The sequence below is a fragment of the Chiroxiphia lanceolata genome, chromosome 14 (genome assembly GCF_009829145.1).
Source record: "Chiroxiphia lanceolata isolate bChiLan1 chromosome 14, bChiLan1.pri, whole genome shotgun sequence".
NCBI classification, from domain to species: domain Eukaryota; kingdom Metazoa; phylum Chordata; class Aves; order Passeriformes; family Pipridae; genus Chiroxiphia; species Chiroxiphia lanceolata.
In genome coordinates, this window is record NC_045650.1 from 1,475,486 (window position 1) to 1,501,933 (window position 26,448).

At 42.3% G+C, this 26,448-nt stretch overlaps 1 protein-coding gene across 4 annotated transcripts in view; it reads right to left on the reverse strand.

The window, feature by feature from the left end:
* Positions 1-4,650: 4,650 nt before the first annotated feature.
* The window catches only part of ATRX (ATRX chromatin remodeler), a 79,969-nt gene continuing 58,171 nt past the window's right edge, over positions 4,651-26,448 (reverse strand). For 2 of the 4 annotated variants that reach the window (XM_032702254.1, XM_032702256.1), the window contains 13 exons: positions 24,547-24,677; positions 24,165-24,253; positions 23,832-24,001; positions 22,755-22,908; positions 22,364-22,467; positions 20,286-20,394; positions 19,052-19,229; positions 17,513-17,707; positions 10,293-10,442; positions 9,531-9,653; positions 8,888-8,983; positions 8,273-8,401; positions 4,837-7,523 (listed from right to left, as the gene is read on the reverse strand). In XM_032702254.1, coding sequence (XP_032558145.1) covers positions 7,245-7,523; positions 8,273-8,401; positions 8,888-8,983; positions 9,531-9,653; positions 10,293-10,442; positions 17,513-17,707; positions 19,052-19,229; positions 20,286-20,394; positions 22,364-22,467; positions 22,755-22,908; positions 23,832-24,001; positions 24,165-24,253; positions 24,547-24,677 — 1,907 coding nt within the window. In that variant the 3' untranslated portion in view covers positions 4,837-7,244. Of the gene's footprint in view, positions 7,524-8,272; positions 8,402-8,886; positions 8,984-9,080; positions 9,165-9,530; positions 9,654-10,292; positions 10,443-17,512; positions 17,708-19,051; positions 19,230-20,285; positions 20,395-22,363; positions 22,468-22,754; positions 22,909-23,831; positions 24,002-24,164; positions 24,254-24,546; positions 24,678-26,448 lie in introns of those variants that run through there. The other 2 variants (XM_032702253.1, XM_032702255.1) reach the window with 2 other exon arrangements.

Below are 26,448 nucleotides of genomic sequence, written 5' to 3' on the forward strand. Positions count from 1 at the left end.
ATGGACATTGAGACCACCTCTAAAAGGGCTTTGGATGGTAAAGATCAATTACCTAAGCCCCAAACTGCTGTAGAAGGATGACATCAAATTCCAGGAGCCTGGGAAGCGCTGGTGCAGCTCTGGGCAGGAGTTGTGGGCAGCTGAAACCTCGGGATGTGATGCAGCCACTGTGGATTTACTGTCCTGTTCAAAACCAGGAGGAGAGACATCCAGAGCATCTGCTGCCTTTTGGATGGGCCTGCCATTCCTGCAATAAAAGCACCTCATCTGTCGTGAGACTTACCTGAAGCACCATGGAAAACTGGTGAAGAAAAACCAGAAAGCAACAACAGTAATTTTAAACCCCCTCATTTTTAAGCAATTCAGTGATGAGGATCATCCCCGCAGGCAGCACGTGTGTGACATTCTCCTCTGCAGAAGCTGCCTGGTCCCACGGGCCCATCGCCTTTGCTCTGCCTCCAGCCGGGCTCAGCCCGGCCCGGGGCAGCCCCCAGAGCCGCAGCCCCCAGAGCCGCAGCCCTGCTCGGGTCAGGCCGGGCCGGGGACACTCCCGGGGCAGCACAGGGTGACACCCGCGCCACACGTCTGCCCTCACTGCCTGCTTGGGATGGCACAGAACTGCGGGGAAAGCTCCCAGGAAGGATCCCCATTTATGTTTTGTCCCCTGTGATCAGCAGACAGGGATTCCAGCACAAGGTGGGAACGGGAATGTGCAGTTGCAGAGTCACTTTGCAGCACGGATGGTACCGAACGGGGTTGTCTGGAACGTGCAAAAATCTGAACAAATACAGCTGTGGTGGCTTTGGGTTGGCGTTTTCCTTATCACAACTGCTTTATTCACAACGCTGTTTCTCAACCTCCTCCTCACAAAACAGTCAAGGTAAAATCTCAGCTCCTTCAGCTTCAGTGTGTGAATTCCCAGGACGATTTCACTGGCCTAGGGGAGGATCCACCCCAGCTTCTTCATGAGCTGCACCACTAAGGGCAATGGCAGCTGGTGCCCAGCTCTGCTCCCAGCTGTCTCTTGCCCTCTCTGCCACCTCCTGTGTGCCTTCACTGTCCCAGCAGGTCCGGCAGCCACCAGACAATGGGCTGGGGATGGAAACGAGGAGATTATAGGAGCTTTACCTTCAATGATCCAGACATGAAGGAATTTAATCCTGTGTTTGAAATAAAAAGTGTTTATTTAGCTTCTTCCTCTGAGTCACTGCTGAAACATCTCACCCCCAGCCGCCACGCCGGGAGCGCGGTCGCTCACGAGACACGTCCTCAGGTGCACTTTTGACCTTTCCCTTCGTGAAGGGAAATCCCTCTGCCCCCCAGGATGATCCTGCCTCCCTCCAGCCCAGGCTTTCCATTGCACTTGAAGATAAATCTGGTGGTTAAGATCCTGCTCTTTTCCAAAATGAAGGTCAAAACCTGATCTCCACAATGCGAAGTACATTTTCCACCAGCTCAAAGGGAAGATGATGTGGCCCATGGGTGCAACACTGGACTCGTTCATCTGATACCTGACTCGAGGAGCTGCTGCAGCAGAGCCTCCAGACACAACAGAGGTGCCAGGGATGCTGTAAATGCCTTTTTGGGATCTGGCTTGAAAAAACTGATACTTGCAAAAAGCAAAATCCACAAAGAATTTACTGGAAACCCCTTGGTAAAGGTTGGCGTCATCTCCCGTGTGAGCACTTAAAGGGGAATTCGGCATCGCTAAATCTCACCCAGATGGTTCTTTCACAGGAATCTGCTGGGTTTGGTCCTGGTCCAACCAAACAAAGATGTGAGTGACCTGTCAGACCCGGGAGCTGAACAGCAGCAGAGAGAACGACCACAGACTCCGGGGGTATTTTGAGTGGTGTGGGAGCAGCCAGTGGTGGGCAGGGGGTTCATGTGGACACACTCCCCTCTCTGGCCCATCCCATCCCTGCAGAGGAACGGGCTGTTCTCCCATCCAGCCGTTACCCCACCTGGAGATAACAACTGTCCTTCAGCTCGGAGTGTCCCAGGGCTGGCAGATGGATCCTGCAGCAGAGCAGCACACGGAGTCTTGGCCGAGGGGCCTCTGCTCCTGAATTAGCAAAAGGAAATGTCAGTGTTTGTTTGGGATCTCTGTTTATGTGGTTTCCATGTGATTCCAGCTCACAACAGCCAGCTGGAAAACTTCTCCCAAAGGGAAGGCAAAGGCTAGTGCAGGTCCCCAGAAACCCCACGGTGCCCCCACCCCCAGTGCTGTTCTACACACAAAAGGCTGCAGGTCTGGAAACACCACAGCAAACAGGACAAAAGGCATCACTTGCAACCCTTCTCCTTCCACCCGAGAGGGGTGGGCATGTTGTACAGGAAACATTATCCTGGGACAACTGTGCAGAGCAGGAGGGAGGTTGGTGCAAAGAGGTGGGGAAGTGCTGGAGTCTCGCCGTGGAGGGCACAGGAACAGGGGAACCTCCTGCCTGAGGCCAACATGGAGCCAAGCACAGCAACAGTGCCCATCTGCCTGGCTTTGGCACAGGGATGGATTGAGGACACACACCCACAAGTGGCAAAATACACATGTCCTCAGGCACATCCCAGGAGAGACCCCACTGCCCACAGGGAGCTCTCCTGGGTGGAACGTGTGGCTTGGGGCTCCTTTCTAAGGAGAGGAGGCCCCAAAGACCTACCTCCTCTGGAATGAGCAAGGGAGACCCCAAAACTGCAGAGGGAATCCAGAAACTTGGTGCTGGAAGGCAGGGAAGGAGCCCTTCTGGTGCTGTCCCACCTGGCTGTGCATCCAGAGACATGCACTGCAGCTGAGATGTTCCTGAGAGGGCACTCGGGGATGGAGCATTCCTGAAGGAGAAGGGCTGAAATTCCTGTTGATGGGTAGAGAAAGACATCCATAGTCTCTGGGACAGCACTGGTTATTTATTTATTATTTTTTCCTCAAAGCAAGTAAAGGCTTCAGAGCTGCTAAATTCTCATCATGGAAAACACCACAGGTGTCACCTCGTGGCCGTGCTGGGTTTGAGCAGGAGCTCTGCAAAGCCAAATCCACCGAAAAGTCTCAGGCTCTTCCCTCACAGTACCAGGAGGTGTTTGGCCCCACGATGCCCGTGACCAGGAGGGGCAGATCATCCACCTGCACTGCTGCTCACGGGCACCAGCCAGAACCCCCAAAATGGGCAACACACTTTGTGCAACTGAATTAGAGAAGTAGCTGCTGTCCCTGGATCAGGCTTTGAGCAGTGCCCCAGGTACCAGTTACTGTCTCACACTCCATCTCAGGTGGTTTTCGTACACACCAATCATTAACACAAAGCCAGGGCAGCGTTTGAGATCAGACCCTGGAAGTGGCTGAGTGCAGAAGCTGAAGGGTGACTCCACCTCTCCCTCTGCCCACCTTCCCTGAGCCCTGTCCTTCTCCAGGGCAGCATCCCCATGTCAGGCCACAACCCTTTCCCAGTACCCTCTGCCAATCACCCCCAAGCCACCTCCCCCCTGGGGAAAGCAGGAACAGGAGCTGTGACTGGATGAATCCCAGCTTTTCCCCATCTGCTGCGTGGTGGCTGCAGGCACAGCAGTGACACGGGGTGACACACAGGATGAGTCACCATCCCACCTGCACACGGAGCAGGAGCTTCTCCAGACCCTCCCCAGCAGCACAGCTCTTCCCAGGACAGGTTTGGATTGAATCCTGCTGGTGCCACATCTGCAGAGTAGGTTCTATAGCACAGAGGGCACGCAGGGGGTTATTCACCACCTTGGCAGGTGCCGTGTGATTACATGGCTGGTGCTGCAACACCACCGTTCTTCCACACCTCTCAGCTGGCAATGTTTAGGACATTTGGCTTTCCATAAAGATTAAAAATTTATCCAACTTCAAAATTATTTTTTGCTTGAACTGATAAATTCAGTTTTATTTTCTCTGTGCAGTGGTTCTGCTTTCAAGGTAAAACCAGGAACCACTCAGGGTGGGCACTGAGGATGTGACACATCAACACGGAGCCGATCAGTGTGGGAGCAACTCAGCACCTGCTCTGCCCAGGGGACTTACCCAGGACAGGGACAGCCACCATCCCACTGCCCTCTGTCAGAGTGTGGAGCCAGGCTGAAAGGCACAGGGATATTTAAGAACACACTGCCCCCAGTGCAGTGTCCACAGTGCCCCTCAGAGCACAACCTGATGATCTTCCATGGCCCTTCCTCAGCTTCCTCCCACACCAGCTGCACCCCAAGCAGCACTGTCAGGAGCCACAGAAAACCCTCCAGCACAGGGAACAAGGGTAGGGCAGATTTAAAACACAATCATCACACAATTTTTTTGTGCAGGAAAGAGGTTTTTTCCTAACAGGTGGGATTTAATAACTAAGGCAGGGAGAAGTACAATTATGAGGCTAAAATATGGCAGTAGGTTGTTCTGATTTGACTAAGTAGAATTTCACCTCACTTGACCATCTCACTGCTGGGTGATAACTCTCTTCTTCACAGACTGGCAGAAGCTGCTGTTAATTAATATAATTTGAAAATCTGTACCACAACTATTTTCCCTGAAGGAAATCAATGGCTACCTCTGTTGCTGTAGAGTCTAAACTCACAGCACAGTTGTCCAAAGACACATCCTCAGGCTGAATCCCTCGGAGTTAACGCTGGGTTGTGAATGTAGAACAAGGCACGTTCGTGTATTTTGGTCACTTTATTAAATGAGATATTAAATAGTTTAAGTTTCAACTACTAAAACAGCACTTTGAATGGTGAAAACACAGATAGTATATTGTCATACTTGAATGCTTCTTCTCTTTAAAAACACATTTCCAGTCCTTATATATATTACAAAACAGCCTTATAGGAAGAGGGGACACCTTTTCTATAGTACTTAAGATATTTAATACAGAACTGAAAAGCCATCTAATAGAAACAAAGGCAAGTCTTCACAGCTGTATGATTTCAGCAGCCAAAGCTGGTTGATGGACTGAAACATTACTATACAACTGGGACAAAACATATACAATATCACAATACTAAGCAAAAACGCTTTACATCCAAAGGAATAAACAGGTTACAAAATGTGGATAATTTAGCAGGCAAAACTGTATTACAAGCAACATTTTTATTCATCATCTTAAGCCATTTTATCTAGTTAAAACATCTAAAACAAATATAAAAATGAGCCTTTTATTATCTTACTGATGTATGTTCTGTCTTTAAGTACTGGTTAAAGCCTGATGTTATACTCAAAGCACATTGTTATGCAGCTAAAATGTCGAGTGAAAACACGTACGCAAAGTGGTCCAGGTTTAATTCCAATGCTTATCTCGGATTCCTTCTTATGCATTAGTCTTCTGTTATCCATGGGTTTGTCCAGAATGAAATAAAATGTGCCTTTCAATGTTGCCTAAAACTTCCACATTTAAGTCTTTGAGTTACTGTAAAACTCCATTCAACAGTCCCAGGTTTGGTAGAAAGTACTTCTCTTATTCACGTAGGAATATCGGTGAGAGTTGCCCAGAGTTCATTTGCCTTCCAACGTTTGTCTCAAAGTCTCACAGTTTGTTTCTTCTAGTGCTGACACGTCTCTTTTTTCTCCCTCCCCCCAAATCAGAGTTAATTGTAGAGCACTAGGGGGCTTTTGTATTATCTTGTAATCAAAGAGTCCAAGACAGCAACTTGTCAGCTGGGTTTGCACCAGACCAACCAACCTCTGTCCACCTCACACACCAAGTGTCAACCACAAACAGAAACATGGGGTAAGATCTGCGTATTGAGATGCAAAACCCACTTGTCCATTCAGGGCAAGAACTCAAACTCCTGCAAGAAACTTTCCAGAAACCAAAACAAGTTTAGTTCACGGCAGCAAGTCAGAAGAGTCCAGCACCACCTGGAGCCAACGTCTCCAGAGTCCTCTGTCATCCACACACCATCGCTCCAACGTTCCTGCCACTGACTTCTACCCCCAGATTATAAACTTTTGTTTTGGGGGGGGGGGTTAAGAATCAACCAAACTCTAGTCAAAGAAAAGCTCTACTTGTATTTAATGAGATCTTCACAAGCACAACAAGTGTGGGTAAAGAGAGTGTTAATGATATAGAAGAAACCAGAAATTTACCTCTGGCCTACATTAACACATCCCCCCAAAAGAGAACAAAAACACCCAAGCTCCTTGTGTCCAAACTCGTGTTTTCACACAATGAAGGGATGGGGAGGAGTGCATAAGCAAAACTCTATTAATAAAATCATTTCATGGTTCTGGCAGCTCTGGAAGTTGCTACAGCACTTTCTCTATTGATTTTCAATGGGCAATGGATCTGCCACAATAAAGGTGTTTCTCTGACAGGGTTTGACCCTGGCCACCATCACTATTTTAACCCCCCAACACCAGGAATTGAACGTCGTTGGCCCGTCTCCCATTGCCGGCAATGGGGAGAGACAGTAGCACCAGCACCAAGGAGTTACCAGAAATGTGCTTTGGGTGGGACTCTGCATCAAGGAAATTAGTGTGTGAAGGAAAAACATCTCCCACTCTGAGATCATCAGCTGCTACTCTATCACATGGAACTGAAAATAAGAAATGGCAGAAGACCAGGGAAGGCCAGCCCTTCCCCAGCCATGGTTAAGGCTGGATGCACAGTGTCTCTGTGACTCAGAAGGTTCAGAGCAGTAGTATTTACGAATATTGCACTCAATTCTGTTTCAGAGAGTATTTTCAGTTCCTGTTTCATTCAGCACAGACGATCCACACAAGCCCAGACCTCAGTCAGAAGGAAACTGGACTATTTCTGTTGTAACATTCCCACTAATAGAAAGAAAGGGGTAAGCAGACAAGTATTCCATAATTTGAGGAATCAACTCTAATCAAGAACTCAGCTGTTTACAATTCACGTACGTCAGACTGAACATACAGACCTGCAGTCCTTCCTAAGCTTCCCAAAGCTTTGCAGCCATGAAAAGCAATCGTAGGAGTTTAGACAGGAAACCTGTGGAGATGCTACTGTAACGGGAGGACTTGTTTTCACTGAAAACAACTTGTTATCTCCTGTACTCAACATATGTAAGAAGATTCTAGGCAACATCACTGACAACAGGGAAAACATCATGTCCAATTTAAACAAAGCTGAAACACTAATATGGAACATGGCATTTAAGGGGAGCAACCAAACAATTCTTTTTAATTTTTTTTTTTTTTACAGTTGAGTTCTGTTAGGCCATTGATTCCTAAAAAAATAAAAGTTCTTTCTCTGATTTTAACAATCCTTTAGGCTTTTAGTGCAAAATCACATTGATTTCCCTTGGGAAGGCCCTGGATTTTTGCCTCTCATTGGGGGTGGTGCTCGTTGTAAGGGTGGTGGCTGCATCCCACCAGACATTGACTGATACATTCCTCTCACATCTATCCCTTGGAAGCTGGAAGGATTCATGATTAAATTTGGAGGCTTTGGCATCATGAGGTGGCCCATGGCTGCTTGCTGGTAAGACATCTGCTGCTGCTGCTGCTGGTTGTACTGGTGCTGGAGCCGCCTGTTCATCAGGATCCTCTGGACACAACCGATTAACTGTGAAGGGAAAGCAGAGCTGGGTAAGTGCACGACCCTCTCAATGCTCCAAGTATCAGGTTCAGAGTTAAAAATCAATTTGTTAGGGACAGCATGGCTGGGGGAAAAAGCCCCATTGTTATCACCATCCCTAATGTGATGGCATTCACAAGCCCATTACTGGAGAAACCATTTAGTAACACCATTTAGGGCTCAGTTCTCCCATGACTTGGCTATTGTATTGCAGGCAGCATTTAGGTGAGTTGCCGTGGCAACATGCACTACACTGTGAAATTATTCCCAGGTATAAGTTACAACATCATTTGTCAGGTACCATTTATCTTCCCTTTGAAAGTCCCACATGTGGACTGTCAGTGTTTGCCTGAGAGAAAACTCTTCCCACTGACATCATCTGGGCCACTTTCAGATTTTGCAAAGTAATTTTAAGCTAAAACAACATTACCAACACTTTCTAAGATGTATTTTGTAAGTGGCTGTCTGAGCTCTGGGAATCAGATTTCTCTTTAAACCTCATGACCTTCCAGCAAACCAACTTCAACTCAAAAACCTGGCGAGTATTTTTTTTTTATGGACACGGAGTCTCCCTCGCTGAGGCAGAGCAATGCACCCCAGCACACCCCTGACCCACTGCAACACCTGCTGTGAGTGATGCTCCTGTACCTAAACACGCACTTGCACTTGGTGAATGAGCACACACAACATCCCAGCACAAATGTGGACAGTGGATACACAAATGGAACACATTTTACCATCTGCTGTTTCCCGAGGACGTCGTTGTAAATGGCTTCTCGGCGCTTCACATCCAGCTCCTGGCTCGCCTGTCTGTTCAGTGCCAGGGCCTGCACTTGGCTCTCTGTCAGGGTTACGTTTTCTTTCCACTGAAAGGCAAAAAAACCTTCCTGGTACTGGTCGTTTTAACAAAAGCCTGATGGTGACTGAAGTCATGCATCATGTTCAGAGTTGCATCAAGAGTCAAACAAGCCCAACTTCCAGTCAATGCAAAATTGTACTTCACCAGAATCAGAACTATGAGTACTTAGTTCTAACTGCTAATTACTGGGAGTAAGTGAGAAATGTGGCAGTCCCCAAGATAAAATAAATACTTGCCCATAATTGTTATTTATAGAAAAAGAGCGTTCTCAGAATGGATCTAAACTGTTAGTCCTCTAAGGCTCTCTGTCATCCAGACACCACTAAGGGTTACTGCAAGCTGCAGGGATAAAGGCCAATACAAACTGGAAATAATATTCATTAACAGTGCAATTAATTAGCTGAATGACCACACGCAGTACCAACATCTTTGTCTGATAATATTTAATGTTTTCCACTCCTGATCTAAAGCTAGGATTATCTATTCCACTCACTATGGTTGAAATGATGTCTTCAAGGGGCTGAATTCTTGCTGCAGCTACACTGTTGGTTGCTTCCACAACCTTCTCTCTTCCTTGATTAATAAGGTCCTGAAAAAACACCAGAAATTCAACTATAACGCACAGATACAAATAACACATTTCTCTGCCAACATTTTACAAGTTGTTCATCTTTTTCCTTACATACCTAGACTTCAATTACTTTTTTCTTTCAATTTGCACAAGTCAATGAGTCTAAGCTTCCACAGGACTGACCTCCAGCACAGAGCAGCTGCACAGCAAGGATAAATCGAGCAATTTGTAGATAGGATTCATAAAAACCTCTTTTTGTACCCACATGTTTTCAGAGCAGCACAGGAGTGCCACACTCTTCCCCAGGGGAATTGCCTATGATACAGACTTGATGATGTTACAGTTTCAAATGTGTTAATTATTGTCTGCAAAGAATGCAGGTGATCTTCCAGAATCCTGCCATAGTCCCCAGGTTTATATGCAAGTTAGACTTCAATACAGCTCCACACATACACACAAAAATTAAAAATAGGATACAATTACATAAAGGTGGAGATATTAGCCCTAGTTTGTGACTGAAAACCCCTGCAGGCCCACAGCAACACAGACACGTTGTGCTACTTACCTCCAGCTGTTGGTTACTCATTGCTGACAGAGCACCCAAATTGTAGGGAATATATGTTTGAGAGTTGAAATTTGTGGGAATCATATTGGTCCCAGTTGGCATGTTGAAACGCATAGTGATGCCCTTGAAAACACGGAATGCACTTATAATTTAATAACTGGTAACTCATGGCCCTCTACAACAACCACACAGAGACAAACCAGTGCCAACTGCTGGAACACACCCAGAACAACGGACACAGAACCCCAACCCAACACACCATGTCCTGGAAAGAGGGACGAGAGATGGAGAACATCACTGGGGGGACCCCAACCACAAGAGGAATTCCAGATCTAATGTTGTACCCTACTGGAATTTTGCTGATTTCTGTCGTATTATGGTCATTGTTAAATATTGTTCTAGATGTTATCAGACTGTGGATACTACACAGTATATATACTCCTTGCAGGGACGCCCTCAAATGGTAAAAGAGGTATTACACAGGACACCATTTGAGTTTTATTATAAAATAGAAAAAATATATGTGTGTAAATGTTACTTTAATTTAAAAGTTATTATTAAGAAAACACACAGAAAGGACCAGCATCAAGAGAGCAAAAAAGAAACGTTATCTTCTTTTTTGTATCTCAAAGTTTGCTTTTTATATTCATTTTTTGGTCTTTAAGAAAACTTTATTCCCCCAAGACAAACTGAAAAGGTAACTGATACTCTAAGCTTGGAAAGGTTATTTTCAGAGACATAAACCTGATTAGACAGCTTTACCTTCTTCTCTGCTTCATATTCTGCCCAGGCTGCCTTCCTTTCTTCTTCAGTGAGTTCCTCTTCCTCCTTATGGTCCAGGAGTGAATCATGTTCGTGATATCCAACTATATACTCTTTGTTGATCTGAAGCAATTCTGCCAGGATTGTGTCCTGTTCACAGGAGGAGATAAAATGAAGAGTCACTCAGCAGCTCTGCTGTATTTCCTCCCTGTCACACACAGCAGTTCAGGGCACTGCACAGCACAACAAAACTCAAAAATAATTTAAAAGTACAATTTTCCTCAGAAGACAAGGAATGGATTAACAATTTGTTGCAGAGATGACAGTCCAATCACTTCATGAACCAAGGGAATGCACTCAGACTCCACAACACTAAATGCACTTTAAGAACCTAAAAAGAATGGAACGTGCTCAACGATTTTTCCTTCACTTGGACTGGACACCTAAGAGCACAATCAATAATCTGCATTTATTATACATAAAGAGCATCTCTGCAGGCTTTAAAACACTGAGCAGTACTTTGGGACTACCAACTGTCTATCAGCATTCAAAAGAAAAGGCTGCTCTCTTAAAACTGTTCAGATACATGTTGACATAAATAGTTCCCCACCCTTCTGGACTAAGAAAGGTCAAAGCACTGCTATGAACCAGATTAGATCAGCAGGTTGCAATTTAGACCTTCGTATTCCACAATATCTCTAATGCTTAATTGTTTTTATATATAAAATCACATAATGGTGTGATATATAAATCACATAATGGTTTGGGTTGGAAGGGACCTTAAAGACCATGTAATTCCAATCCCCTGTCATGGGCAGGGACACCTTCCACTAGCCCAGGTTCTGTGTGTATGTGCATATACAAAACACGCACACACATACATATAAAATCTCCAGTATAGCTTAGCATTCAATCTAAGATTTCTAATACTACAAATTATGTAAGTCCTGTTTTTTTGAAACATGCAGAGTTACCAGCATGTTGAATATTTCCTAGATAAAGCAAAACCAAACTGGCTGCCAACCAAAATATTAAGTTGCCACTGCCCTTGTCTGGACTGCAGATGCCACATTATAGCAGATGAATACCTCAGCTAAGAAGTGATATAAAATCAGACAGGGAAAGTAAGTGTGGAAAGCTGGCATTTCAAGACAGACAGTAATGGGTTTGCAATCCTCATTCTCACTAACATCTCCAGTTTTTCAAAGATGATGATTCTCTGCCTGAATAAAGGTAATGCTGCAAAGGATGAAGAAAAACATGCTCTGCAGGACTATGAAAAACTGCTCCTGCTGCACCACAGGAGCTCCCTTTTGGAAATCATTATTCAACATGGGTTTTTTACATGCACTTGTATCACTGATGAGCTCCAATATGCCTCAGCATTCAGTCTAAAATTCCTTATATGAAAACATCACTAAACTTCTGGACCACTCCTGAAAGGCATTACAGTGAGCACACTTCATGCAGTCATATGAGTACCTACACCCCTGCACATCATGACCTCATTCTGCCAGCCCTTTGTACAAGCAGGAATCCAACCAATCCTACCCTGACACTTCAAAATGTCCACGGAACAATGACTGGAAATAATGGCCTGTGCCCACAAACAAACTGATTTTTGCAACCCCTCTGGGAACTGTGTGTGGAAGTCCTGACCAGAGGTTCTGTCACAGCAGCTACAGAAAGATGTTTATTTCCCTGTTATGTTAACCAATTACGTAAAAGCTGGTCCTTGTTTCATCCTTGTACTATTTGGTCTCCCTGAATTTGAATCATTGTTTTCATTGCCAGCTCCTCAACAAAATATTCTGTGTGGTACCTGCACAACTAATGGGCACAAGGAACAAATGATGGGATTTTGGGATGCTGAGAGAGAAGACAGAGAGAGAACCAGGGGTGCCATAACAGGGCTGATGAAAACACCCCAGGGCAGTGGGGGAAGAAGCCAAGACCCCCAGACAAGTGGACACGGCTCCCGTGCTCTCAGCAGAGCTGAATCCCAGTGTGGAGGCTCCTGGACGTGCATGAACTGCCATGGGAACACACTACACTGCAACATAATCCACCCCCACTTAGCCAGCACAGGCTTCAAAATGTGCTTTAAATTACATCCAACTGTGTGCTTGCTTTTCTTTGTCTAAACTTTATTTTGCATTAACTTTAATGATGGAGCTTGAAAACTGGGATATGGACTAAACTACCTTTTGGGTTAATTTTACTATGAAAAAATAATAAATCCACCTTACATATGAAAAATCATCAGAATAATTATTTCTTTTAATTTGTTTAGTTTGTTGATAATGATTATCAGTTGGTTTAAAAGCTTTAAGATGAAGGAAAAAATTAAGAGAGACTTTAAAAAGTTTTTGAATTTAAAAAAAAAGGGTTGTCTTTTATAAATCCTGATAGAAATTAAATGTTATGGAGAGAGAAATGTATTAGGAAGGAAATCTTCCATGAAGGAATGTGAGTTATGTTTTAATTCATAAAAAAGTTTTTCTCAACCAATTGAACATTTAATACCGAGGTAAAATATAAAAAAATAAGCAGCAAGTTCTTCCGATTCTGAGATCAAAATTCATAAAGTTGTCCCCTCATATGGAACTACAGTCAAACACATGTTCTGGCTATGTCCTGAGGTAGTATAAAATAATGATATGCTATATCCAACTGAATCCCAACTATGATTTTAATCTGCTTTTTCAATCTGTATTACATGACCTCAACTTAGCCAAGTTTTCATTTCACATAAATATAAATGTGAGTGACTCTAATCCACTGAAGAGGCTCGTGTGGGGAAGAATAAGCCCAGGGCAGAGGGTGCAACAGTTCCAGCTCCCAAGGACACAGAGGGCCCCCCAGTATTGTCTCTGTCCACCCCCCCCATCTCCACTGCTCTGAAATACGTGTCCCACTGGCCCAGGTAAATCCCAGGATCACACCCTGATCCCTGGGGATTTGTGGCAGCCCCAGTCAGCCCAGCACACAAAGCCCCCAGAGCAGAGTGTTCCGAGCCTGGGAGAACCTACTTGACAAAAACCCCAAGCCAGCAGCTCAGTCATAAATCTCACTGGTTTAAGAAAAGGCTCTGGATCCACTGTTAAATTCAGAGCAAAGCAAAACATAGCACAGCCATAATACACTCAACAGAATTTTCTCACTGTACCCCATCCTCTCCTTTTGAATTGCTGTTACTCTACAAAATTAACAACAAAACCTGCTTTTTCAAGCTGTTTTTACTGTGGGTTAGATAGGAAGTCACTACATTATAAAGCTCATGGCCTATGCTTAATTATTTCTGTAAATTATACTGTAATTATTTCTATACCTAAATACAGCATATTTGACCAAGTGACTACTCAGTCTTTAAATACCTAGTACACCTTTTTTGGACTGAAATTCCAAATCACTCCTTTCCCGCTGTGCAGAGACAGGGGATGAATGAAATCAAGCAGTGGAAGTTAAGACTAACCTAATAATTCATGTGAACAACATTCATAATACAAATATTCTGTTAACCCCAAGTATTTGTATATTTGAAGACACAGGAGCTGTTACAGAGGGGCAAGGGCAGAGCAATGGCCCTCTGGGGTTGGGGTTGAAGGACAACAGGCATTTTCCCCTGAGCTCCTCGTCCCCCTGGAGGTCTTGTCCAGACCACAAAAGGCAGAAAGTTGCTGCTACAATTAAAATTTCACCTGAAACTTGGATAGCCTTCCACATACTGCACATTTGACATGTGATTCCTTATATAGAATGGAAGCATTCAACATCTTCCCTCCTTAACAACACTGTGGAAGAAAACTGGTCTTGGGCTGAAATTTGGATTATTGCAAAGCCAAAGTTCTCAAGTATACATTTTAAAATCAAGCACTATTTGCTTTTTCGTTCACTGGCTTTTTACTTCTGACTTTTAAAACGATACAGAATGAATTCTCTTAACCCATTAAAAGCAAAAGAATTAAAAATCTGGTTTTTCTTACATCAAAGAAGTTGAAAAATGTGTTAAAACTAGGAGTTACAAGAAAATCCCCAGCACTCAGCTCTGAATAACTCCTCGACACACATGAACCCTGGCTAAGGGATTTGTAAAGAACCTTCCTACTGTGGGGTATCACTGGAGTTAAGAAGATCTCAGAGAAGAAAACCTATTGTACCTCCAGTTTTTTTCCACATTCTTGCATAGATGGTTGGAGAAAAGATGGAAAACATTTCCCCTAACTCCTATTCCAATATCCCTACAGAAAACATGGAACAAAGCTCAGTACCCATATTCTGAGGAATCTGCTCTCTCAGTGCCTGGCTGTGTCTCCCCCTGCACACTAAAAACATGTAAAAGCACTGCAAGTGTCCTTTTTCCTGCCTGCCCAGCAGCAGTTCCACAGCCAGAGCACTGCCCAGCACACTGGGCTTTGAAGAGGTAAAAAAGGCCTGGAGACAAAAGGAGACAATTACAGACAAAACCTGTCAGAGGCAGAACTAAAGCTCCTTTTAGCCTAAATAGCTATTTTGCTCTGCTGGTAATTAAAGAGGAGCAGCTCAGGCTTTGTGACAGCTCAGTGATGGAACAGCAATCCAGGTGAAGCTCCAGTGGCCTTTGTTTCCAGGGAAGAGCTGCAGGGATGGGCTTGGCTTGGGTGCTGAGCCCACCGTGACAAAGCATCAGAGCATCATGCAACATGATCCTAAAGAGAATTTTTGTCTCTAAATGCTGTGTGATTACTTGATGTTACAATAAAATGTTTTCATTTCAATAGAATTACATCGACTTTAAAAAAACGCTCAGCTGTTAAATTAACTAGTTAAGATTTGTAATTATTAAGATAGATCATGCATATTTGCTAAAATCACAGTGAAATGAAGAATACTTAACTGAGTGAATAACCTTGCACAGCTTAGAGAATAACACCCACTGCAATATTTCCTACTGCTGATATTTCTTTCCATTGTTTATGTGGGGTTTTAGAGAACTGGCTCGACCAAAAAAGACAGAATAGGAAATAAAACAAAATTGAACTGTGATATTATAACTAAGGCCTGAGCCACAATTCAATTAAACAGGTTGCAGGAATCAAGGAAGGAGTCACTGCAACTACTGGACCAGCTGTTCTGTGAGCAAACCAAGAACCTCACTGTGGATAAACTGAAAATACAAGACCCCAATCAGCTGAGCTTCACAGATGCTGCCGAAAATGAGCCAACCAGCTCAGTCCATACACTGGGAATTCCCTACTTCCCACCAGCAGCTTCTGGAGGACCTGAGGGCACCCAGCACGGCTCTTCCTCACTGCCAAGACTAGTCTGGGGGACAGAGAAAGGGAAGGAATATTTGGGGATTAACAGGTAGCTTCCCATATTCTCTGAGGCTATTTTGAACACAAAGTCCTTTTTTCTAGAAATAAATACAGAAATGGCTAAAATAAGATGAATGTACTTGATGATTTATAGCCTTTTCAACCAATAAATAAAAAGGGATTAGAAATCTGCACACAGCATGTACTCAGATGCACATCTTCAAAAGGATGAAATACTATTTGCTAAAACTATGAAAAAAAAAAACTCCAAAACTATTCCAGTGCACAGATTTACTCTATTTACAGCCAGGAAACAGTCAAAAGCTTGTATTCAACTTGAATTACATAAGCCTTACACTGATGGAACTTAATATACAAAACTGAAGGATAAAGCAAGCAAGTTTGGAGTTTATAAACTTTCTCTTTTACATTATACTCATCCATTAATTGATTTATTTTTGTAAAAGAAAACAAATAACCTTCAAAATATAATTATTGCACTGGATTTATCAATGCTTTGGGTAAACAGACTCAGCTGCTTCACAGGTTTTCAACCTATTTCTAAGCTTTTAAAAATAAGTAGCAACAGCAGGAAATGGTGAAACATTAGCTATGAGTTCCTGGAGGCATAAATGCACATGGCGTGAAATAATTAAGAACGTATAAAAGATAAAATACTATTAATTACAACCTAAAGGAAGTTGCTTTAGGGGGAAAACTAAAGAACTTGCCAAAATCAAAATGCACAACACAGTAAAAGAGTAGAATGCAATTTTCAGTTATCTACAATGTGGTGCTTCCAGTGAGAAACACTGTACTAACGAGAGCTCAGACAGAGGCAGCACAGTGTGTGTGCCAGGGGGTCACAGTGCCTGGGGAACAGTGACTGACACAGGGCTCCCACTCCCCACATCCCCTGGCAGCTGCACCCACGCTGAGGTGGTCCATGGGCTGGGGCAGAGAATTAACAATCCAGTGTGATGCCTGACCAGAACTGATTGCACTATAGTGGTCTACAGATAGTTGAGAATGGAATACATACCATTTTTCCTAGGAAATGAACAGATTTGCAAACTGGAAAATCTCCCTCCCCCCACCCAGACACTGTGGAGTGACCAAAACACAGAAATTTAACCAGTTAACAAAGGACACATTGACACGTTACTGTTTCCCAGGTTCACCTGTAGGAAGTAAAGAGAACTGCACAACAGCTAAATGATGAACTAATCTTTAGCAGACCACATAAACAGAGTATATAAGTATAAAACTGTAGCCTAATCTTAAAGTGACTTGGATAAAAAGAATAAAATAAAAGAACCAGTTACTCTTTTCCCTAAAGCTCACTCCTGCCTGACTATTGCAACTTTTCCCCATGTCTCTACCATATGTCTATTAATAGTCCCTTCAAGAAGAGGTAAACAAGGAATTAAAAACCAAAACATGTTGGAAAGGAGAGCATGGATTAACTGGACTCTTATCTAGTCAGATAAAAAACAGACCTCCAAGTACAGTGTCACCTCAGAGATTTGTTACCACAAACTGAGGTTGTGCTGGGTATCACAAGCAACCACTCAGATGTTAATTTGAATTTTGGCCTCCAGTTACACGCAGTAAAACTTCTATTCACTCAAACAGTGTGAAAATGTATCTTTGTTTGTTTTGACTTAAAAGTTTCATCTTTTAATTGAATATCTTTCTCGTACACTGTCACACCGAAGGGAACTCCTTATGCAGCTCATTATACCATCTATTATATTAATTATGTATTTGTTGCGTTACCTGCTGTTCACCTCCCTCCAAAGTGGACAACACTGCTCTGCAGTGAAAACAACACTCTGCTCCCAAGATGAAATATTTCATATCCTTACACAGACGCAAGTCATTGTCACAGCACAGAATTCCCAGCGCTGGGCATCGACCTACTTTGGGCAACATGGGGGTGTCTCTCTTCTTCTTCTTTTCCGAGTTCGGGTCGTCCAGCAGGTCTGGCTCGAAGGTGTAGAGCTCTGTGAGCTCGTTCATGGTGAAGTGACGCTCCACCTGCTGCTGGTCCACCACGCGGAAGGACAGCGACTGCTTGGTCACCTGGCGGTCGTAGATCTTGTCCTCCATCGTGCCCTGCAAACAGCCCCTGCCATGAGACACTGCACCAACGGGGCACAGGGACACACAGAGAGAACAGAGCCAAGAGCACAACACAGCACTGCTCCATTCCCCTCATTTCCTCCACCAAATTCCTACAAAGAACCCAAAATCCCTTTGTTTGTTAAGAAATAAAAGAAAAAACCTGCTGGAAGCGAATGCTGTAAGAACTGTGTACGGGACAGATGTCATCTAGCTGTTGACTGGAGTAAGGAAATTATTCTTTCAATAGTGTTTTTAAGAGATCCCGTTTTGCTGCAATTCCCCAAAGTAGAATTATGACCAAAAAATGGCAATTTTCACAGCATGTACCTTATTTTGCTGCTTTGAGCAGCCTGCAAAAAGGAAAACAGATACCATATCACTGTGGTGGGGGGGAGAGGGAAAGGGAAGCAGTCAAGTCTAATTCATCACAGCTGTGTATGAAAAAAATTAGATCTTTGATGAAAAAAGGAAAATTACTTATTCTTTGGAAAAAAAAGATGATGACTGAGAAGGATGAGAACAGCACAGTCTGTTCTGAAAAGCCTAATTTAGGAAGGATATCAACAGTTCAAAAGTGCACAGAGAAAACTACAACAATAAATTGAAGCCTGAAGAGAAAACCTATTTCTGACAGTAACATGTTACAGACAGTTGGCATGGAAATAGTGTCTTGATCAAGGGTTAGGTGCTTTACTGAGAAAGGTCTTCAGGCTACTCTGTAACACCTGAAGGACTAGAACATTACACAAGATACTTCCTAACAGAAAAAATGGCCTTACAGTTAAATAAAGCATAGTTCAGTGTCCATCAGAATTATTAGACATCTTTAATATTTGCAGGGAGTGATACAAGTTTTCAAGTCATGACTTGATGCCTTTTACAAAAATTTCTTTATCTCCCTCTGATTTCATTCCAGTTGGACCATCAGGGCCACACAGAGCAGGGTCTGTAGAAGGCACCTGTACTGAGCAAGGTTATTCCTCAACCACCATCCTCCAGAGGGTCTACTCAACTCAGAATTTTTAGTAGTGTGCAAATTGAAAAAGCTGAGCCCCTATTCTGAGTCTAGATGTGTAAATCACTTCTAGAATTCCAGAACCTGCATTACACAAAGTGTCATATGAGGTGGGCTGAAGAGGAAATAATTTCAGTTGTTATTTATTTTACCATTCCTTCCTTCAAGAGCTGCTTCAGTGGCCAAATACTGCTACAGATGAGGGCTGCAAAACTACTGCTTTGTGCAGATCACTCCAGACTCCAACACAAGTGCACATACAGACAGTTCACATTTGATTGCAGGATGAAATATCACAAAGATATCAGCCAGAAACCCACCTGAGCCAAAAACCTGTACACGAACACAGGTTTGTTCTGTCCAAAACGATAGACCCTGAAAATACTCTGGATGTCGTAGGATGGGTTCCAAGAGGCATCAAAGATGATGACTCTGTTGGCAGCCACCAGGTTTATTCCAAGGGAACCTGCTTTAGTGGATATAATAAACAAGCGGCCTCTGGAACAGAGAAGAGTTGCAAAATTTGAGTATTTTGGAAAACAGCTATTGTTGCTGTGTTACTATGGAGCTGTTCACGCACTGAAATAACTTAAAAACTTCATTAAAATAATATATTAAGCATAAAACAGATGCAGATTTTACAAGAACAACACTTTTAGCAAAACATATATTCCCAAAAATACAGATTTTGCAAACCAACTGTTAACAAAAACTGGAGGGGAAGAAAGAACTTCTGCATTTTCAAACTCTAATAAAACTAGTTATATCAAAATAAACCACAAATTTAAACAGGCAGATGCCATGCTATTGAAACTGCTTCCTGGCCTGCAAACTTTCAGGATAACTCTAGAATGACACTGTTTTTCTGATATACCTGCTTTTTTTTGAAGGTCACCTCTCTCAGTTTCAACTTGAAATCAGTTCTTGACAGGTACTGACAGAATAAACTCTTTACAAGTAGTAACACTGAATTAGGTTACTTCTTAATTTAACTTTTTTCCCCTGTACATTATAAATTACTACAATATAACTACAGACTTTATTTTTTAAACAAAGCTGGGAAGGTGAAGCTCCTTACCTTCACTTAACTTGTGCAAGCTTACACCTCTCTATCCAAATGTGAATTCCAAGTCCCATCTTGGATGAGCAGTGGATGGCTGGGAGACAATTCTGGAGATAGCTAACAGAGCCACATGTTTCTGAGTGGCCCAGGGACTGCTGCCTCCTGGTCAGACCCCACAGGGATCTTGCCTAGGTCCTTATCTCCTTTTAAATCATTGTAATAAAAATATCTTCTCTGGTTTAAATTGGTTACAATCTAAAGAACTACGAAACCAGCAAGGAAACACTGAACAAGTATTGAGCAGTACTAATAGAATTAATCTAAAGAAGTCAGGAACATATTGCTGCACGTATTTTGTGCAAGTTCTGACAACACTGTGATAATTATTTGCCTACCCTTAAGGTAATTAAGCTAATACAAGTAACAAAGAAATAGGTAACAAAAGAAAGAAAAGGGGGGAAATAAAGCACCTATATCAGAAAAGGTCTCACCTCACATTAGTTTCATCATTAAATTCTTCAGCCCATTTCTTTCTTGACTGAGCTGTAGTTGAGCCATCCAAGCGATAGTAATCGATGTTTCTGAACCATTTTCCCTCACCTGTAAATGTAACATTATTAAAATGTTAATTATTAAAATGCTGAGGGTGTAAGTACCCAAACTGGTAACACTGGATACACACAACTCTCCAAGTAGTAAGGAACAAATATGGAACATAAAATATACTAGTATGGCAATGGGAGAAGACTATTATTGGTATTCAAGACTGAGAATGTTTTTGCAGGCTACAGGTACTTGTCACGGGCCTTCTGTAGAAGAGCTTGCATAATAAAATATAAAATATGTATCATGACAGGAGATAATAGTCATTGCATTTGTGATGACAACCATCATCCACGAGCCTGCAACAGCTTGTACAAACCCCACACAGGTTTTGTCTAAAATTATTCAATATCAGAATAAGATGAATGCCATAAGATGAATATCATTTTACCTCGTAAAAAGTACCCAGTATTTATCCCTACCCATTTCTTCTTAAGATTTTGTTGTTTTTTTACAGAAAGATAGACATTTTTAAAAAATGTTCTGAGCTTAAATTTAAATTGAAGTATTTGAAAAAATACCTGAGCTTTTTCAGGGGTCATTCCTTTTATTTTTCACTATTCTATTTATATATATACATTTGGAGGGATATGCCTTAGCTTAACTTGGAGTCAAAGTTAATTTTAAAAGGTAGATACGTGTAGCTGCAGTTAAATCTAATCTATAGGCATTACAGCACTAATTGTACTTTCCAGCTGATCTGTGTAGCTTCATGTTACAGCACGAGTGTAAGTCAGTCTCTCCCACACAACCGGCATTTGTAAGGAAATGCTCCAAAGGAGATTTCAAAAGTCAAGCTCTAATAATTTTGGGACTGAAATTCGGAAAAATCTTTGAGTTTAATTACCTTGTGAGTTACAGCAACTTCTTGCCAGACTGGGGGAAAATGCTACAGTTGATAGATTTTCTTCTCTCCCCAGTTCACAAGTAACCTTTCATTTTCTTTGGCCATCAAGGTGTATGTACACAAAACTAACAGCACTGAGCCATCAATCATGAAGAAAACAGCATTTCTGAAGACAGCATTGCTCAGTTCAATCAATTATGAGAAACAGATTGTTGTGCCAGGAAGTGAATCTTGCCATGATACATAATCTAATTGCTTACCAGAAGAACTACCACACATGAAAAAAACCACTCCTTAAAACATTTTCTCTGACTAAAGGCACAAACTCCCCCAAAACCAGACAGCTTGTAATGCCTGAAGATGGCAAAAGCTCAGAAAAGGAAGCAACAGCCAGAAACAATAAATCCGTGAGAGGGAGATGTGGAGTCTCCAGCTGACTGTGTCTGTCACTGAGCCACCTTCCTCTTATGCAAACACACCAAACACTTGCACAGGATGTTTGAAAGGGATGGCAGACTTGAAGGAATTCTGCACTGCACATGTACTGGGAAATGAAACTCCACATAAGGATCAACTGCATCCTCAGGAGCTCTGGGAGCATCTCAGAGTAAACAGGACAAACATCCTGAGCAGAAGATGAGTGAGACATTCCTTGGCATTTCAGCATCACTAGGATAATAATTAACTCAATATTTGCTCCCTTATGAAATCCATAAGCCAATCTACTGCCCTACATATAAATTCATATTTTGCACGTTTTACACACTGGTTTAAAGTACCCTAATTCTTTCATCAGCTCTCCCACAGAAGGAAGGATCAGAGTTTGCCACAGATCAGAATGTAACATCACTTTTATAAAAGATTTAACAAAATGCCTTCTCTCAGACGATGAACATTTAAGCTGCTTAGGCTGTAACAAGCATGGATGATACAGAATGAAATCAGAAGCAAGAGTCCATAATGGGATAGCAGAGACCACCTGCAGGGGAGACCAATAATCCTGCCAACTTCAGGAACAGTCCAGAGCATGCAATACTTATTTCAAATCCACTCCCTGTGGACTGAATAGAGACTTGTAAAAGAGTTATGAGGTTTGCAGTTGTTCAAGGAGACACTCACCTTTATAGATAGGAGGCTTATCTCTGTCGGTTTTCTCCCTGTTAGCCAGCTCCAGGAAATCTTCTATCAAATCCAGAGATATCAGGGACTGGCTGAACACTAGGCTGGAAACAGAAACAGGAAAACACAAAATTCATCTCTGAAGTTATTTTATTTATTTTACTGCTTGGTTTTTCTTCCCTCCTCCCTTTGAGACAAACAGCCCTTCTAGACACAGGTGAAGACTTTGGTGGAATCTTGGGCATGTGTGGGAAAAATCCCTCATAAAAAGGCATGTAGCCTTTGCACATCTGCTTCAGAAAACAGCTACAGCATAACCAAGAGTGAATTCAGAACACTGTCAGACTACATATTTATAAGGTCATTAGTAATATGTCTAGAACTGACTTACACTTTGTCTCCAAGCTCCTCTGCCATTCGAAGAATTTCAAAGAGAAGCACCATTTTCCCAGAATGTTCCAACACTTCAGCATCTGCATCAGTGACAAAATCTTTGTACCAATCTGGTGCTGGGCTGCCAGGATTGGAAGAGGATGTAGCTTTGCCTAAAAAAAAAAAAACAAACCAAACCAAAATTAAAGATAAGAATACGGTCTCCATTTAAATGCTTTGAAATGTCTGAACAGACTTGTTTCCTCATCATTGGATGTAAATGGTATGAAAAGAGTTAAAGACACAAAAAAGCCCCAGCATTTGCACTATTAGCAATTACAAGGCTGCACTAGAGGTAAACTTTTAAGTGATCTAGAGACAGAAACTCACCCTGCCTATAATGTAATTAACACGTTTAATCTCTGTGTGTCTTACATACACACACTCCTCCCTTACACATTTACAATATGTTTGTCTTTAGTCTGGAGACCAAAAAACCCCAGAGTTCTCACCTTAACTGTCCCCAAAAAATTCAATTACTTAGGGAAAATCACTAGACACACGTGAAATGACAAAATCGGAAAATTACCTCTATAATTCCTGATACAAGACAAAATCTAGATTATTAAAGAAGAATCAAAAAATGAAATATGCAGTTTTAAGAAGTTTGAATAATAATCTTTAAAATGGGTTTGTATTCCTGTTGCATCATATCTGCTCACTCAACACCCAATTCAAATTCCAGGTGCAACAAATCATGACATGTATATTTCTTAATCTTTCCATTAATCTTTTAGCAATATGTTAAAAGAAGATGAAAAGCAGCATAGCTCCTCAGTTAACTTTATATCATTTTGTATTTCTAAATTAAAAAAAAAAATCATTATGCAGCTTCCCTGCCTCAAGACCCCTAAGTTCTAAATTGATGCCCCTTGTTTTTCCAGGATGAGTGTACTATTAGGAGGAGCAGGAGTTGTAAGTATGGAATTAAGGAATTTGCCATTCTGCAACACAGCAGAATTCCTGACAGTCCTCTTCAACTGCCTTTTTCAAAATGAAGCTGCCTCACATTTTATTCATTCTGGATTATACTCACCTTCATCTGACTTTGTTGATGACGGGTTGTTTGAAAGATCTTCTGCATTTCCTTCTCCACCTCCACGAGATCTTGAATTCCAGACTTTAATGACTTCAACATCATTATCACTGCCACTTCCACTTGAGCTACACTCTTTCTTCACCTTTTTCCCCTTGGATTTTTTTTTCCTAAAAAGGCAACATTACACACCCCATTTTTTTTTTAAATCCCACTGCTAGAGAACATATTCTAACAGATACATAAAATACAAAATAAACATTCACTTTTATAGGAGTCACTTCAGCTCTATTGGGAAAATAAATCCAACAAACAAAATAAAAGCTCAATTACTTTGCATAATCATCAGAACTTAAGCTCATTGAAGTTTCTTCCGAATCTGAAGCTATGAAGTCATCCATGCTGTCTTCATCAAAATAGCCCTCAAAAGAGAAAAAAAACAGAAATTATTACATATATTCATCCAGAAGCTTTTATTAAACCTTTAGTCATCTGCTTAGCCTTCATTTAAACAATGGTAAGTTCTACAAGGGTTGGCCTTAAGAAATATTTTAAGAATGACAACATACCCTGAAAGAAAAATATGACAAAACCAGCAGCAAAGATACCCCACAGCAACAAAGATTTCCATTAATTTGACAAAACCTTACCTATAGTTTGGCAAAGCTTATTTGGAAAGTTCCCAATAGAGAGTATTTTGATATATTTAATTTACCTTATTTTCTTTGCTAATATAGTCCAGCTGCAAACACCAAGGGTGAGTCCAGATTCTGCTCAACATCTGGAAATCCTGGAAAAGTTTAGCTCCAGCTTTGCCTCTTCCACCTTCATTGCCACCACCTACACCTGACAATAAAGTTCAGGTTTTAGAGTGGAACCTTGAAGTGAGTTTGCCACATTCTGTTCCCCCTTTGAACAACCCACCAGTGCAGCACTGAGTGTTCTTTCCAGATGCACATCATCTTGTAACATCTCTTGTAAAAGAGCTCAAATTACTCAGTCACAGGCATTTTTTTTTCCTAGTTAAAGTTGTCAAAATTAGATTTTCCCCTTTCTCTAAATAATGAGAAACATGATTACATTTTTACATAAAAGCACATTTCTCCCCAGTACAGGAATGACTCCAAATCCTCTTAAAAAGACATCCATGTCTATTTGGGTTCTGTAAAAGCAGCCCACGGTGGAAAACACAAAATAACATTGGCATTTAGGTTTCAATGAATTTGGGTTACTATTTTTATCTACCTTTATTTAATGCCTTGCAATGCTGCAGTATTCTGCTACAACAGAAACCCTAAAAGAGCCCAGTCTATTTGTTCATTGTCGAAGCACAGACTAGTGCAAAGTAGTAACAATGTTCAGAGAGTTAAATTTCTTTTTTCTAGTCTCGATTTCTCATTAAGCACCACGTTAGGTTCCTGAAAGAGATGGTTTTTCATATTTATTATGTGCATAATTTAAGGCACGTGGACCTGCAAGAAAATAGTGTTTATTGCATTGCAGTTATCAAATGTCTACAAAAAAACAAGCACAAAACTTATTTGGTGCATTTGCTCAATGCATAAGATAATCCCTCTAAACATCTACAAAGTATTTTAAGAAAGCAGGTTCTCGCTGTGTTTAGTCACACAACTTGGAGTATCCTCCTATTTGTGCTTTGGGAAATGGAATTGTAAGGATCACAGAAATCCTTAGACTTGACCTCCCTCATCATGAGTTTCACTGAGGAAGTTGACATTAGCAAGTTCCAATTTAACAAGTTCTATAGACTTTTAAAACTCTTTATAACTTAACTAAATAGAGGCAACAGAAAACAGAACTGCTCATTGACAGGAAGCTGAACATGAGCCAGAGTGTGCCCAGGTGGCCAAGAGGGCCAGTGGATCGTGGCCTGGCTCAGGAAGAGTGTGGCAGCAGGAGCAGGGCAGTGATTCTCGCCCTGGACTGGGCGCTGGTGAGGCCACCCCTGGAGTGCTGTGTCCAGCTCTGGGCCCTCAGCTCAGGAAGGACATGGAGGGGCTGGAGCAGGTACAGAGAAGAGCAGCGAGGCTGGGGAAGGGACTGGAGCATAAGTGCTGTGAGGAGAGGCTGAGGGAGCTGGGGGGGCTCAGCCTGGAGAAGAGGAGGCTCAGGGGAGACCTCCTCACTCTCTACAACTCCCTGACAGGAGGGGGGAGCCAGCTGGGGGTCAGGCTCTTTTCCCAGGCAACTCTCAGCAAGACAAGAGGGCTGGGTCTTAAACTGTGCCAGGGGAGGTTTAGGTTGGATATTGGGAAGAAATTCTTTACAGAGAGGGTAATAAGGCATTGGAATGAGCTGCCCAGGGAGGGGGCGGATTCTCCATCCCAGGAGGTTTTTAAGATGAGACTGGATGTGGCATCAGTGCCATGGGCTGGGAACCACGGTGGGGTTGGATCAAGGGTTGCACATGATGATCTCAGAAGCCTTTTCCAACCTTGCTAATTCTATGATTCTATGAAGCTGGCAGTTCACCTAGGAGATCAGAAACTGCATTTCCCAGAATCTAAAGGTGTTAACACAGTGAATTCCATACTGCTATGAATCACAGACCAATTTGAGATACAATTCATTTTTCTAGTAATTAAACTTGGGAGAA